Source organism: Ostrinia nubilalis, chromosome 18 (assembly GCF_963855985.1).
Source record: "Ostrinia nubilalis chromosome 18, ilOstNubi1.1, whole genome shotgun sequence".
NCBI lineage: Eukaryota > Metazoa > Arthropoda > Insecta > Lepidoptera > Crambidae > Ostrinia > Ostrinia nubilalis.
This window is the reverse complement of record NC_087105.1, coordinates 5,526,903-5,542,464: the sequence shown is the minus strand read 5'-3', so window position 1 is coordinate 5,542,464 and position 15,562 is coordinate 5,526,903. Positions and strand designations below refer to the sequence as shown.

General features: G+C 35.1%; 2 protein-coding genes across 4 annotated transcripts; both read right to left on the bottom strand.

Moving 5' to 3' along the window:
- Positions 1–273: 273 nt before the first annotated feature.
- LOC135080562 (DNA-directed RNA polymerases I and III subunit RPAC1) lies at positions 274–3,333 on the bottom strand. 2 transcript variants are annotated; one of them, XM_063975219.1, is made up of 6 exons: positions 3,131–3,333; positions 2,425–2,725; positions 2,165–2,284; positions 1,842–2,024; positions 481–708; positions 274–394 (listed from the first exon to the last, which is right to left on the bottom strand). In XM_063975219.1, exons 1-6 carry the CDS (start codon positions 3,182–3,184, stop codon positions 285–287), a joined length of 996 nt encoding a protein of 331 aa, XP_063831289.1. In that variant the 5' UTR covers positions 3,185–3,333; the 3' UTR covers positions 274–284. The 2 variants fall into 2 exon arrangements, with proteins under 2 accessions (XP_063831289.1, XP_063831290.1); XM_063975220.1 differs by lacking the exon at positions 3,131–3,333 and adding an exon at positions 3,032–3,121.
- Positions 3,334–5,231: 1,898 nt separating this feature from the next.
- Positions 5,232–14,711, bottom strand: LOC135080561 (TRAF3-interacting protein 1). 2 transcript variants are annotated; one of them, XM_063975218.1, is made up of 7 exons: positions 14,479–14,525; positions 8,601–8,913; positions 8,320–8,437; positions 7,144–8,231; positions 6,887–7,051; positions 6,540–6,751; positions 5,232–5,456 (listed from the first exon to the last, which is right to left on the bottom strand). In XM_063975218.1, exons 2-7 carry the CDS (start codon positions 8,733–8,735, stop codon positions 5,300–5,302), a joined length of 1,875 nt encoding a protein of 624 aa, XP_063831288.1. In that variant the 5' UTR covers positions 8,736–8,913; positions 14,479–14,525; the 3' UTR covers positions 5,232–5,299. The 2 variants fall into 2 exon arrangements, with proteins under 2 accessions (XP_063831288.1, XP_063831287.1); XM_063975217.1 differs by lacking the exon at positions 8,601–8,913 and having other exon boundaries at positions 14,479–14,711.
- Between the last annotated feature and the right edge of the window lie 851 nt (positions 14,712–15,562).

Sequence of the window (15,562 nt, the reverse complement as noted above, 5' to 3'; positions counted from 1 at the left end):
CAGTATAGCACTTTTTTTACAAAAGAATATGAATTACAAAATGATGTTCAATTATTCAATGTAATTGCGTGCGTGCTAATGATTTTTCGCACGCGTAAAGTAGGTACCAAACGAGGCAACGATATAGGATGGAGCATAGTTGACAGCATATTAAAGTATACATTTTCGTTGTATATCGCACTTATTACAACAAAAACGTATGGTTCATTCGTTACGCCGTCACCCGTACTTGTTATTTTTTAACTTAAAATTACCAGAATTAAAACAAGTAAGTACTTATCATTTTATAAAGTGTTTAATTCGTCTAATAAGGACTTACACTTATCTCTTAAAATTTTAACAGCTTCAACAAATATTACATTAGGTGGCATTGCTCCCACGGACTCCACATTAACTGAAAGAGAATGAAACATATTTTTGAACGAAAATCGCTTTCAAAATGTAAATAATTATTAGTAGCAAAAATATTTTTATACATACATATAAAATGATCCCTTATCCTGCTTAGTATGACAGAATCCTTGATTTCATCATATCTGTATACGTTTCTGCTGCATGTGTCATAGCGTGCCTCCTGCACAAATGCTCGACCATCCGAATCAATTCCAATAACACCAGGGGAGAAGCAGGTTTGTAGCAGAGTCGCCTCACCACCGGTCACATCTCGGGTGAGTGTGATTTCAGGCAATAAACGGTATGAAGCAGTTGCTGGAAGTAAAATTATTATTGTTATCAGTAATAAGAACACAAGATTTTAATTTTAAATGTTTTTATTTATTTGTTTATTTTATTGTTAGGAAAACAAACAGCATTCTATAACACACATAGAGTTACCTATTGTTGTTAATCCTAATAACTTATGCTTGAGAAAATTTTGGTTAATGTTAGAATCATTATAGGTGGTTTTGTTATAGCAAGCAACACACAAGCTAGTGAATGAAGGCACTTTGAAAAAATATATTTCGATAATTTAGGCTGTGCTAATCTTATTTATTTCACTAGCGGCCGCCCGCGACTTCGTGCGCGTGGATCTCGTTTTACCCCCCCCCCCCCCCCTTCATCTATCTTACGCGGTTCAGATTTTTTCATACAAATGTTTTTTCACGCTAACTCCCGTTCCCGTGAGATTTTTGCAATATCCTGTTGTAACTAAGCTTTAAGTTTACTAAGGTACCTGCATGCCAAATTTTAAGAGTCTATCTTACGCGGCTTAGATTTTTTCATACAAATGTTTTTTCCCGCTAACTCCCGTTCCCGTGGGAATTTTGCAATATCCTGTTGCAACTAAGCTTTAAGTTTACTAAGGTACCTGCATGCCAAATTTCAAGAGTATATCTTACGCGGTTTAGATTTTTTCATACAAATGTTTTTTCCCACTAACTCCCGTTCCCATGGGAATTTTGCAATATCCTGTTGTAACTAAGCTTTAAGTTTACTAAGGTACCTGCATGCCTAATTTCAAGCGTTTAACTTAAGCGGTTTAGATTTTTCGTACAAAAGGATTTTCCCGCTAATTCCCGTTCCCGTGGGAATTCCTAAGTATCCTATAACCTGCCCAGGAGTATGAAGAATAATTGTACCAAGTTTCGTTAAAATCCGTCAAGTGGTTTTTGTTTCTATAAGGAACATACAGACAGACAGACAGACAGACAAAAATTTTACTGATTGCATTTTTGGCATCAGTATCGATCACTAATCACCCCCTGATAGTTATTTTGAAAATATATTTCATGTACAGAATTGACCTCTCTACAGATTTATTATAAGTATAGATAAATCATGTACTTGTTCGTTCTTTTAAATGGACCCAATAATTTAATTAACAAAAGAGCATTTCTTACCAACTGGTGAAAATTTGGCATGGTCCTTTCCAATGCCTTTTACTGCTACTAATTGCAAATCAAGTTCATGGCCTGGCCTCATTTTTGATATGAGAATGTCTCCGTGAACCGGGCCCACCTCTGCCTCCTTGTGGACAGACGCTTGGTTGCCAAGAGGGCACCACTTCATTTGTGATGAATATACTGAAAAAAAAAAACGTAATATATAAATAGTTAAATTATAAAACCTTTAATATAAAAACTTAAATATTTAACCAAATCTTTTAAATAACATTCCATAAAGTAATATTGATATGTTTTTCTGTATATTTTTTTATACTCACCACTATGATTTTCATATAAATCTTCTGGTCTAAAAGAGTCTTTTGGTTGTGATTTATTGTTTGAACACCTTACTTTTAAAGAAAACTCCAATGTGTCAAATTCAGTGCCAACTGTTGCACCTGTAAAATATTTAAAATTATTAAAATAAGCTTAATAAAATACCTACAGGATAAAATAGTTTAAACCAGTGAAAGAGTAGACTATAAAAATATGCTACCCAACATAACATTATAAAAATAGTAATATATCAACTATTCACCTTCAGGTCTATACTCAAATAACCTAGGGTCTGCTTTCAGGGGTATTAGCCCAAGTCGGTGAGCCAGAACTTCATCTTGTATTATAGAAGTGTTATTTTTAATCATAACTTTTTCAATTGCCATGCTTGGCACTTCACTTAGCATTAATCTTCTAAATGCATTGGCGAACGCAGGTTGAACACCAATTAAATCAAATTCCATTGTAAAATTATCCATCCGCACAACCACTATGCGCATATTTTTTGCAAATTTTTTGAAATTCCATTTTTCATCAGCCATTCCATAATCGTTGGGAGCATTCTGAAAAACAAAAGTTAGTTTTCGCCTGTAAAACCGAGTTCATTCAGCAAAAAATAATCCTAGAATAATAATATCATATTTTGAGGTTATACTATAACCTATAGTAGTCACATTCAAATTTATTTAGGATCATTAAAATATACATTTATGCATGTTTTTTAAATCTTAAATTTACTGTGTTTGGTAATTAATACAGCAAAGCTTTGTGTAGATTTGCAAAACGACTAGACACCAAGGTGCAGTTTGATGCGGTTTGGACCATTATCTTTAAAATTTTAAAAGGAAACCCTCTGTAAAAATCTATACCTATGCCATTTTATATTATGCACAGAAAATCAAATCACAAAAAGGCAGGTAACTTTTAGATGTAGGTAAGGGTAAGTAAAACAGATTTCTGATCATCACCTTCACTCGGAACTCCTCCAATATAACTTTGGGTCTCTGATCTAATTTGGGCATTGTAGATATTTGTGTATGCACGGACAAACACTGTTCTAGTCAGGTTTTAGTTCTAAATCGTTCTTTTTTTACCAAAAAATAAGCCAAAAAAGCATGTTGTTTTCGCGATCACACACAAATCAACGTCAAAAAAGTTCGACTGCTGCGAGTGACACAACCATAGAGAAAAGTAATACATGACACAACACTGACAATGTGGGCCACTGACGTATATACCATGGACTTGGCGTAACTTCAAAATAAACGTGCACGGTACATACATGATTTAGGAAAACAACATGGCCGCAATATAGGCAATCAGCTGACAGATGTTTGTTTGTGTAGTTGTCAGCTAATTGTTTATCGACGGGCCACCTACATTTTTGACAGCTAACTTCAGAGAGATCTTAAAGTTTGTACTGTGCTCGGCGGGATTTTTTATTTGGTGCGTTTTTTTTTCAAACTGTACATGCGCGGGCCACTTAAAATTATTTTGGGGGCCACACTGTAGCCCGCGGGCCTGGAGTTGAGCAGCCTTGCTATAAGCAGTCTCCAGCGTGTTTTGCCCTACACAATCAAGAAAAACATATTTGTCAACATTTTTCGTAGGCAATATTGTTGAATGTTGACGTTTTTGTTTGGAGAAGACCCGGCTTTAAATAGAGCCTTAAAGAGCGGCTTCAAATATTTATATAATCTTTGGCCTTAATTACGACATTACGATATCTGTCATGTCTGACCTGTCAATATTTTGACTTTTTTTTCTGACGTAAAATGTATTTACGCGAGTGATTTTGTTTGTAAAAGTCGAAATTTTAAGGTTTTTGTGAACTTTCGCTAATTAATTGCAAGCATCATGGGAAGTCTAGACAGAGGAGTACTCACTGGATTTATATGCAGGCTTTGTTCGGAAATGCATCGAGTCGTACTTCATATCTACGGAGAAGAGGGTATACGTTTATGTATCTCCGAGAAGATCAATAGATATCTCTCAATAAATGTTTGTATTTCAATTTCAATATTATTGTTTACTTTTTTAACTTTCATAGTTAGTCATAGGTGTAACTTTAATTCTATTTATTACAGGTGTCCCGTTCGGATCCATTGCCCAAAACAATCTGCAAAAATTGCCTGGAAAGATTGGAAAATCAGCACAGATTGGTAATGCGCATTGAACAAGCAGCAAATCTCTTGAAAGGACAACGGCGGGCACGATTCAATAATAATTATCAATTAACCAGTTAATTATGTAAACCATTATGTATTAGTTATAGTTCTCTTTAATTAAGCCTTTAATTTAGATTGAAATGTTTGTAAAACCAGACAAACAGGTATGATTATGATATATTTTAATGAGATGGTAATTACCTGAACATCATATCAATGAACAACCATTGGTTGAATGATTACTTTACTGACTATGACTTGGTTTACAATTATTTTCAATGAATCTTGCATTAAATTGCTATTATTTTATACATAATATAATTTTAAACCATAAGTTTTTATTTTTAATATATCTAATGAAATGTGATCTCTTTATCTGTTGGTTTTATTAATTTGTGATTACCCATTTTCTATTACATTATTAATTTCTTTTGGAAAATATTAAGAATTAGGTACCTATTATGCAGTTGCTGCTCCGTCATATATAAATAGGTATTATACTTTGTTACAAAAGTACCTACACTTGTGGTGTGGTGCAATGTAGGTTCAGTAAAATGCTAGTAAAATTGTGTTTCTCTTGTCAGTTACATTACCTACTCTGTTAATATTATAGATATGTTACATTTGGTTGGTATCATTATAATAGAGTGGTTGCTCCCACTGGGGACAACTGGGAATTTATTTACAAAAATGGGCCCAATCTCTGATATTAAAAACTGTCAAGTACATACACAGTGGGGAGATCTGTTTATCCGTTTATTCCTAACTGTTCCTAACTCACATTCCCAGTTGCCCATTATGTGTCACGAACTATTTGACGCTGACTGTAGAAGTGACGCTAACGAGGGCAACTAGCTGCGACCCACCAAAAAGGTGTTTTGACTTGCAAACAAAAATAATATAAGGTAAAGTAATATTAGATTTAATGGTTTTACACAATTTGTAAAAAATACATTCTAGATCTAGATATTATTGCACATTTCCATTTTCTAAAAGTTTTTCTACTCTTAGTGAATTTTTATGTATGATTATTTTTAAATCATTGATCTTATCATGTTTTTCTGTTATGTCAGCGTGTAGCTGCTTCACTTTTGCATACAGGGGGAAAAGAGATTCTTCATTTAATCTGAAACATAAAAAAGTAATCATCCGTTATAAAAAAAAAAACAAAAGAAATGTGCGTAAATGTCTACAGGGTGTTAGGTAAATGGGTATATGAGCCGACACTAGCCCATGTTAACATGGGCATATAAATGGTATGGTGAAGTCAGAAAATTGACATCTTTATTTTAATTATTTTAATATTCATACAAATCGGATTTTATAAAATTTATTTTGTATGAAAATTAAAAAAAATAAAATGATGATATCAAACTGACTTCACCATACCATTTATATGCCCATGTTAACATGGGCTAGTGTCGGCTCATATACCCATTTACCTAACACCCTGTATACTTACATGCTTAGGAGACTGTCCAGTGGCCGAGCAGAGCCCCGATTACGGTAACTTTTAACGTCTACAATCCAGACGCGCTTCATCGATTCTGCGATACGATTGGTCAAAACAGCTAACGTACGCTGTTGAACGACCAATCGTATCGCAGAATCGAGAAGCGTGTCTGGATTGGAAACGTTAAAAGTTACCGTAATCGGGGCTCAGATAGAATTTCGTAATTACGCGCGAGCGATAAGGATGGGTAGCTTGGGGTTGGGGTCATTGTACGAAATTATATCTACTCGGCGACCGGACTTTTAGAGTCGTGGATTATACCAACTAATTTATATTGTGTACAGTATGCATTTTATTTAGAAGTACCTAGCTATAGGAGAACATAGTAATTAAGTAAATGTTTTACTCCACATCCCCATTGACTTGCCCCATCAAAGGGTTTAGGGTTGCCATTTCAAAAATTTGACAACCAGGATAAGATGCGTGAAATCTCCGGATTTTGAAGCCCAGAACCCGGATAAGTTAACGGGATTTTTATAAATTAACCTCAGTTGCACCCAGAATTGGCCGAAGACTTAAGGTTTTTATACCCAGACAACAAATAAAACCCCCCGCCCGGACGCTCTCTAAACTAGGATAAATCCTGGGAAAGAAGTGTTAATAAGCTTCCGATTCCATTTATCAAACAAGTTACCAAAAGAATAAAGAAACGAAATTATTTCAATTATAATGTAGTAGGCATGGTAAGGTACTAACGCTTTCTGTACAGATAATTCTTTCGAAGTTTCTTCGTATGTTTTAGTCCACTGATGCAGTTCCTGTCGCATTACTTCAACATCCTCCTGTATGTGGTCCAAAAGTTTACCTAACGGGTTAGCAACTCTGGACAAGGCTTGAATATCAAACCTTAGCTGCTCTATTTCCTTGTTCAAAGCATCTCTAGCTTTCTTTGCCCCAAACTGCCATTCCTATTAAAATAAGATTAAAATGAGATTCGATCATATTCTTAATAAATACTATTCTATTTTTGAGGCTACCTAAGCCACGATGATTACTTTGAAGGCGGGTTTGAAAACAACTGTTAAACAATAAGTTTTACATACGATTTCTGTTTTCCCACTCATTTGCGAATATTCTTTTTGTGAATCTAGTATTTGCTGCACTAGACGACCATGCTCATTCAATGAAGATTGCATTTGTTCCTGTTCATCTTGTGCTATTTCTGAGGGATTTTCCTGTTCCACAATAATGATACTGTTGTCTTCTTCCTGTAATGATTAAAGTAGGTATTACACAGACTTAAATTTTCTAAAATAAATTGTTTCTTTTTTGGGAAATCATCTAGGCTTAGGGTACCTACCTCTTCATTTGGCGCGTTTTCTGCTATTATGTTTACTTTCCCCACCATAATATTTTCAGCTTCGACTAAAATGTTCTCATGTTTATCTCTTGGCCGAGGGGCGCCAGGCCTTGAAGACGATGGCCGGACACTTAATGGCCTAGCAACATTTTTAATTTTACTAGGAGACTTAGTTATTGGATAATTATCATGACTTTCATTTTCCTTAATAAAATTTGCCTTGTTTCCATTTCCGGAATTTTCAGTTTTGTTTTGTTTCTCATCCTCATAGCTTATCGGTTTTATTATGGTATTAATTGCTGTATCTTCACTGATTATTTGTGGTTCTTCATTAACAGATACGATATTTTCGCCATTCAAATTTTCTTCCTGGTTCTGGGACTTCATATTTTCGGTATCCATTAAATCTTGAGAAGACAGTGAAGAGTTTAAACCATTATCGACGATCGTATATGAGCTATTAAGGTTGGGCTCTTCACGCTCAGAAAGAAGGTCAATGTGTGTTGTGTTTTGATCTGTATTAGATAGTGTTTCATTACTTAATTCACCGTCTTTTAAAATTCGAGGTATTTCATTTCTAGCTACAGATTCATTGTCTGCAACCACCACCAATTTTGTTGGTTCTGGTTTCACATCGATATCATTATTTTCCGACTGTCTTTTCTCTAAAGAAGCTCTCTTAGATAAATTCTGTTTTGATTGTTGCGACGTCTTTCTTGGGGGCGATTCATTTTTTAGTATAATCCTTTCTTTTCCTTTTGTTTTATTACTTGTTTTGTCATTTTCAAGTTTAGTTGTAGATCGACTATTTGACTCCTTTTTTTGGCTCGTTAATTTCTCGTTACTTTTCGAAGTCAATTTATTAGTATCTGTAGATTTTTTCACAGATCTTGTAGAATCTTTCGATTTCTTCTCGTCAGCTTTAGCTGTTTTCGTGCCTTCTTTAAACTTTTTTACTGCTTCATTAGACGTCAATTTTTTATCAAGTGCAAGTGCTATGCATTGCAGCAATTCATTCGTTTTTTCTGCTTCTTGACCTGCTACAATTTTTGAGGGTTTTACTGACAGAGGTTTTCCTGTAGTCCAACCTAAAATATTTTTTTTTTCGTTAAATTAAAAAAATGTAGAGTAGGTAGGTACTTTAAGTGGTAAACGTTTATATCTGTTTGTACTCACTCACTACAGTAATTACTTTGTTAAGGAACACAATTTTATGTTCCCTGTCTTTTACATTTTCGGATACCAACTCCTCTTCATCGAATAGACCTTCAAAGAATCCTGTTGTTTTCAAAACCTGGCGAGCAAAAATTCGTATAACTAAAATTATTGTTGGGCAATAATGACCCAGTAAATTATAGCCTAGCTAGGTAGGTTTTTTTAGTTATAGTAATTAATAAGTACATTCACTTAATAAGATAAGAACAGCAGTGAAGTGAGATAATAAAATCAATACTTACGCATGTTACAATATCATGCAAAAATCTAAACGGTGGTTTTCTTAAAAGTTTTTCCGTTAAAGGAGGACGCTTCACATATTTGCCAAGGGCACTTTGTGTAGTTTTTATCACCACCGGGTCTAATTCTTTTTCCATTGCACATATTTTTGAATTAATATCCCAAGACACAATATTTTAGGTACTTTGGGCTCGTGAAATTGACATTCATCATTGTTTATACACAAACGTTGCCATGGTAATCATCACAGTAATCATAGAGTAAGTAGGCAGAAACAAGTAGGCCCTACAGAACCGGGCCCACCCCAATGTTGGGCTGCCGATATTCGAAGACAATAGTTTAAGGATAATAGTTAGGTAGGTATTATAGTATATGAAATGTATTATAATAGTACAATGGTGTACCAAACTTTGTTGAGTGCAACACTGGGGAAATTGGATTAAACGATCTTGATACTGTTTAATTTTTATTTATGACTTTAATATTAATGAACATAAGTACGAATAAGTAGTATTACCTATACTACTTACATTTTAGATATGTGTATGAAAAATGATATTCTGGTCTGGTACACCTATAGTCCTAGATAAGGTATAAATCGTTTTCGTTTCCAGAAATTTTTAAATCGCACTATATTTCGTGTTATCAGCCGCGTGGAAAATTAGTAAAAGCATAGTTAAAATAAACTTCAAATTAAAAACTTGTGAAAATGTTGACTTTTTGGATCTTAAGAAAAGGTGAGATTTATGTTCCTTCCTTCCTAAAGTGGTAAAACATAAAAAAAATACCATTTCTTTCTTTCATATAATTAGCTAAGATAATTAGGTATTATTATTACCTAAATGTGATTTAAAAACAAATTACAAGTTATCCGAAAATCAAATCCGTCATACTCATAACTTCATACAAAAAAAGGCTTTTCGACTAAGGCTTTGCGATTATAATGTGCACTTTATCTAGACCCACTGGTAGGTCGCCCAACGAAAGTTGAGGTAAACACACTAAACTGATGTAGGTACCTACCTACAACGCGTTAACAAAAACTGACAAAAAAGGAACAACAGATTTATGCACTTTCCATTAAAAGTTTGAATACCTTATTTTAGAAACTAAAATTACTAAAACACAGCAAATGTTCGTAATGCGTTTGACTTGCGTTTGAGAAAAAGCAGGCCTCCGTCACTCGCCTATGCCGGCCGAGATAATGAGGATCATTTCGATTTTTAGCTGTGAATGCAGATTTATAGGGCTAAGAAATCCTTAATACACAGTCCAAAAATTTTTGTTCTACGACAAAAATTGACGAAGTTATGGCCAAATTACTAAAAAAGTTCACTGACCGCCCGGCGCGGGGACGATGACGTCATTATATCCGATCCGAACGCTGCGGCGTACTGCGTGGATAGAAAATACTTTTTTTCTAGCCAAACTATCAGTTTTAGAGAAAAACTTGTAATGACATTTATTCATCAGAATAAAGTAAGCTATCGATAGGTAATTTTTAAAAATAGAAATTATGAAAAATAACGCAAAAAATCCATACGCTCATACGATTCAATGGAACGCAGAGACGCGATTGGGGTCTCCGCGGTGGTATATTTGGCGATTTATTCAAATAAAGTGTTCATAAGTGTTGTTAGAGTCATATCTTCTTCCAAGAAAAATATAAAAATGTATAGGTATTAATTTATTTACTTCTAACAATAAGGTATAGCTGGGGCAGATACACTCTGCCTAGGCTACAAGACATTGCTATGAAGATCATTTCGATGTACACGCAATACCTACCTGTTATTTAGTTTTTTTAGGGTTCCGTAGCCAAATGGCAAAAAACGGAACCCTTATAGATTCGTCATGTCTGTCTGTCCGTCCGTATGTCACAGCCATTTTTTTCCGAAACTATAAGAGCTATACTGTTGAAACTTGGTTAGTAGATGTATTCTGTGAACCGCATTAAGATTTTGATGCAAATTTAAAAAAATAATAATAAATATTGGGGGCTCCCCATACTTAGAACTGAAACTCAAAAATTTTTTTTCGTCAAACACATACGTGTGGGGTATCTATGGATAGGTCTTCAAAAATGATATCGAGGTTTCTAAAATACTTTTTTTCTAAACCGAATAGTTTGCGTGACAGACGCTTCCAAAGTGGAAAAAAGTTGGTCCCCCCCCCCCCCCCCTCTAACTTTTAAAATAAGAAAATGAAAAATTTAAAAAACATATTATGATGTACATTACTATAAAAACTACCAACGAAAATTGTTTTGAACGAGATCTAGTAAGTAGTTTTTTTTAATACCTCGTAAATCGTAAACCGCTTATTACCGCGTAATCTTTCATACTAATAACTTAAATAAAAAATAATACATAATTTTAATTTCATAAATCAATGGTACGGAACCCTCGGCGCGCGAGTCCGACTCGCACTTGGCCGGTTTTTCTGAGTTAAACCTACGTACCTACCTATCTATTCGCCGTTCCCATGGGCGGGCCACCTGCTGCAGGAAAGGACAGCTGCTCCATTCAAATCTATTTAATCTTAGCCTCGAAGTTGGGCATGATTCCCCCCCCCCCCCCCCCCAGGCCAGAAGCTGGGTAAGACTAGCCCCTCCCCCCAGCCCATAAGCATAAGCTGGGTATGACTCCCCCTCGGCCAGAAGCTGGGTATTACATCCCCCCCCCCCCCCCAGGCCAGAAACTGGGTATGACTTGACCCCCCCCTCCCCCAGGCCAGAAGCTGGGTAAGGCTAGCCCCTCCCCCCAGCCCATAGAAACTGGGTATGACTTGCCTCTCCCCCCCTCCCACCAAGGCCAGAAGCTGGGTAAGGCTTGCCCCTCCCCCCAGGCTATAAGCTGGGTATGACTTATCCCCCCCCCCCCCCCCCATGCCAGAAACTGGGTATTAGCATCATATTATGTATTATTTTATTATGTTCAATACAAACAATCTTTAAGTTACACTCACCCCAACCGCGTCTCCGCATATGAAAATGTGGTTTTTGGACATAGCGATACTTATTTTTCACAATTTTTATATTTAAAAAAACTGGTCGATAGGTTAATTTATTTTGATGAATAAATGTTATTAAAAGTTTTTTTCTAAAACTGATAGTTTAGCTGGAAAAAAATATTTTCCATCCCAATAGTACGCCGGCTGCGCTCGATTCGGATATAGTGACGTCACGCGGCCCTGCGTACGTTGACTTTTAGCGGCAAAAACGGCCTATGTTTATTACTTAATATCTTCGTAAGTAATGGTCCGATTTGGATAATTCAAAAGATATATCTTTCTTATGTCTTAAAGATTAACGTAGATACTAGTTTTATTGAATTTTCTACAACAGTACTGATCCTCATTACCTACAGCGCGCGACAACTTCAAGTTGCAAATCGGTCAGGGCCGCCACGCGCCGTGACGCGCCTGTGAGCACACGCGTATTTCTATACACGCTCGGTCGATCATCGTTGCAATCAAGGTTTATTGTTCCAACAGCACTGTTATTCTTCTTTAATGGAAATCGTAATATTTAGAAATAATAATTAATTGTAGTGATTTAAATAATTAAAAAATTACACTTTTTAAATAATTTTGAAATACTTATGACAAAAAACTGTAGAAAAAAAAAATATTTTACCTAATAAAAACATTAACTTTTACTTTACCGTGTCTATTTTCCGACACTACACCTTTTAAAACTGTTTGTCCAATTTCGAATTATCGCAACACTGAAGTTTATTAATAGCATAAAGTTAAATTAATAGGTACTTTAGAGATGGTACGATTATACAAACACCACTAGATTAAAGTTTACCAATCGTAAATACAATAAATGCTTCTTAAAATTAAGTTTTTATTTATTTTACTTTGCTTATACAACCCTGACGCTTGAGCTGTGAGGTAGATCAATTCGAACACAAAAAAATAGCGCTCTTGTGAGCGTAGTAGTAAGGTGCGATTTCGAATGCACCATGTGCGTTAGATATTTTGCATTATTATTATTACCGTTAAAATGCCGGCATCTGATCCTACACAAAGGAGTGCAATTTCTGTTGCTACTATTATGTATTCTGTGGAAAAAGTAGCTTTCTGTCGGCTTTTACGTAAAGGCGTAGTTCCGAATACGTTTCAGCTTCGATTGAACCTTTGAACTAACTAATCTGTTAAAACGATTCCGCGATACGGATTTGTCAAAAAGCTGATTTTCGTTTCGTCGTCCAATCGCGATGTAGATGAAAATTTTTAGGGCAATCGGGGCCTAGGTCGAGTTCACTGCGCATCTGGCGGCCGTGACGTCACATCGATCAGGTACGAATTGCGATCACGGGGAGATGTGCAGGTAAGGGGGCGTCCATTAATTACGTGAGACATTTTTTGCAATTTTTCAACCCCCCCGCCCCCCTTGGTGAGATTTTTCTAGACCCCCTCCCCCTCCCCACAATCTCACGTGAGATTCCTTAAAATACATATTTGCAATGTAAATGGGTAATATTTAAGCTTCGATTAGGATTTGATATTAAAATAAACTAATAATAATAATAATATCCTTAGACATTTTACACTGCGCCGCTAGCCCTAACTGTTTCTTCTAAGTTATTTATTGTTAGACGGTTTAGAATGAAAAATTTAATAATTTATCATAAACATCTTAAATTTTTTAAATTTTTTTTTTAATTTATTTAATAACCCAGTTTTCTTGCTGAAAAAAATTACGTGATATTTGTCGAGAGTCGAGACCCCCCCCCCCCCTCTCCCCTACGTGAGATTTAGTGAGATTTTTCTTGACCCCCTCACCCCCCTAAACGTCTCACGTAATTAATGGACGCCACCTAAATGCGGTACATATGCAGATAAATAAAAATTATTTTTAATTAAATTAGTCTATGAAAGACTACATTTTAATATGTTTACTTTATATTAATTAACAAAAATTTTAATATGATATTTTAAAAGCTAACAGATTAAAATTTCCATCGCGGGTGCAACTTTACCCTAGGGATATAATTATATACCGTAACATAGTTATACGGAAGCGATTTATTACTATCTCACTAGGAATATATGTATGTATAGTAACATATTTTTAAAATCTTAACTGAATTCATGAATACCCTTTTGTGTTATAATAACTCTTGCCATAGAACATGGCAGATCAGGCACAAAGTCTACAGATAGTTCACGAAGGTAACTCTCACCAATTACAGATGCTTCTTCAGTGGATTTTACATTGGTTGTTGTCTTCTTTAACCATAATCTAGAACTTATCATGTTTGACCAAGCTAGACCCAATGATGGCATCACATCAAAATCTTCTTTAAATGCTGCAGTCACTTGATTAATACAAAGAATGGCTAAATTATGTTCTTGTGCCAAATTTGTCAATAAAATGGCTAATTCTCTCAATTCATTAGCTCTGTGAATATAGTTACTATATTCAACTCGAAACGGAGCAGCAACGGAATCTATGACAATCAAACATATTTTATTTCTGGACAGCAAGGTTGGAAGGCGTACTCTAATGCATGATAATAAGTCTTGTGGTTCAGTAATATGTTCAACAAAAATATGTTTCCCATAATCCACAGTGGGATCATAGTTAGGAAGGTTATTCTTTATTTGTTCAAATCTTTTAATGGGAAATAAGTCTTCAGTACAGATATACACACACCCTTCATGCCAATTATAGGCAGCAGTCTGAATTCCAATTTGTGTTTTTCCGGAACTACTTTCCCCATAAATCTCTGTGATAGTGCCTCTGCGGAAACCACCTTTCAAAATTTTATCTATTGCCAGACATCCTGTTGTAACTTTTTTATTATACTTTTCTTGATTTATTAATTTATCGCATGTTGTACATTTAGGCATTAAATATTCACTTACAATATTTTTTAATAGTTTTATATCTTCTGTGGGTAAATTTGTAAATTTCTTGATATCCCAAATAGAAAGCAGAATTATTTGTTTTATTGAACAAATCCCGTTTCTATCTAATATTTCAAACAATCTCGAGGGTAATATTTCTTCCAGTGAGTTCATGTTCATTATTTTGTTTTTATTAAAGTTGCAAATAACTAACTACATTAATGACAATAATTAACAAAAGTTTAAAAACAACTGCTTGAAAACAAGTTGATGAAAAAGTGACATTGACGTTTGTTATTAGTGATGAATAAAAAAAAATGGGACAGTCCATCCAAACAAAAAAAAACAAAATGGGACAGTTCGTAGTGATTAGATTTAGCGAAGAAGATATTTTTTTTTTGACGAGAAAACTAAATCAAGTCAAGTAAAGACCGAGTCTCCAGCGCGCGTGTTTTGCCCTACACATACTACACAATTATCAAAAACATGTCAAAAAAATGTTGACATGTCGAGAGCATGGAGGTTCTACTAATATTATAGATCCTTCCTACTATAGCCTGACCAGGAACATAAAAACCCTCGCCATGTTGCGGAAAACTAATGGTACTAATTTCTTTTAATGGCAACAGTAACTGAAAACTTCATTGACATGTCACCTTGCATGTCAGTCTATTGCTGTCAAAGTGTAAACAAACTTTATTTTAGATGTGCGCAATTGATTTTGTGAATTAAATTGCTAAAATATTTTTATAGTCGTGAAAGAAAAGTGGTTCACAATGTGTTAAAGTATTTGTCGAAGAGAAATACTAAGGGTTCGGACAATATTTTCATTGAATAATGTTTCCGACAAAGGTTGTCAAATTGACTGACATGTTTATCGTATAGTATAGTTCCAAAATACTGAACTGTCCTGTGCATGACATTGACAGTGGGGCGCCACCGTCAATACCGAATCGCTAGTTCCGATTTTTGCCATGTTGGAAACCATATAGTTGAACGATGGTAGCGCCCCCCTGTCATTGAGTTTGGCGGGACAGTTCAGCGTGGGTCATCTATACAGTCCACTATGAAAATTAGCTGTGGTTTGTTTCAACTACCTATT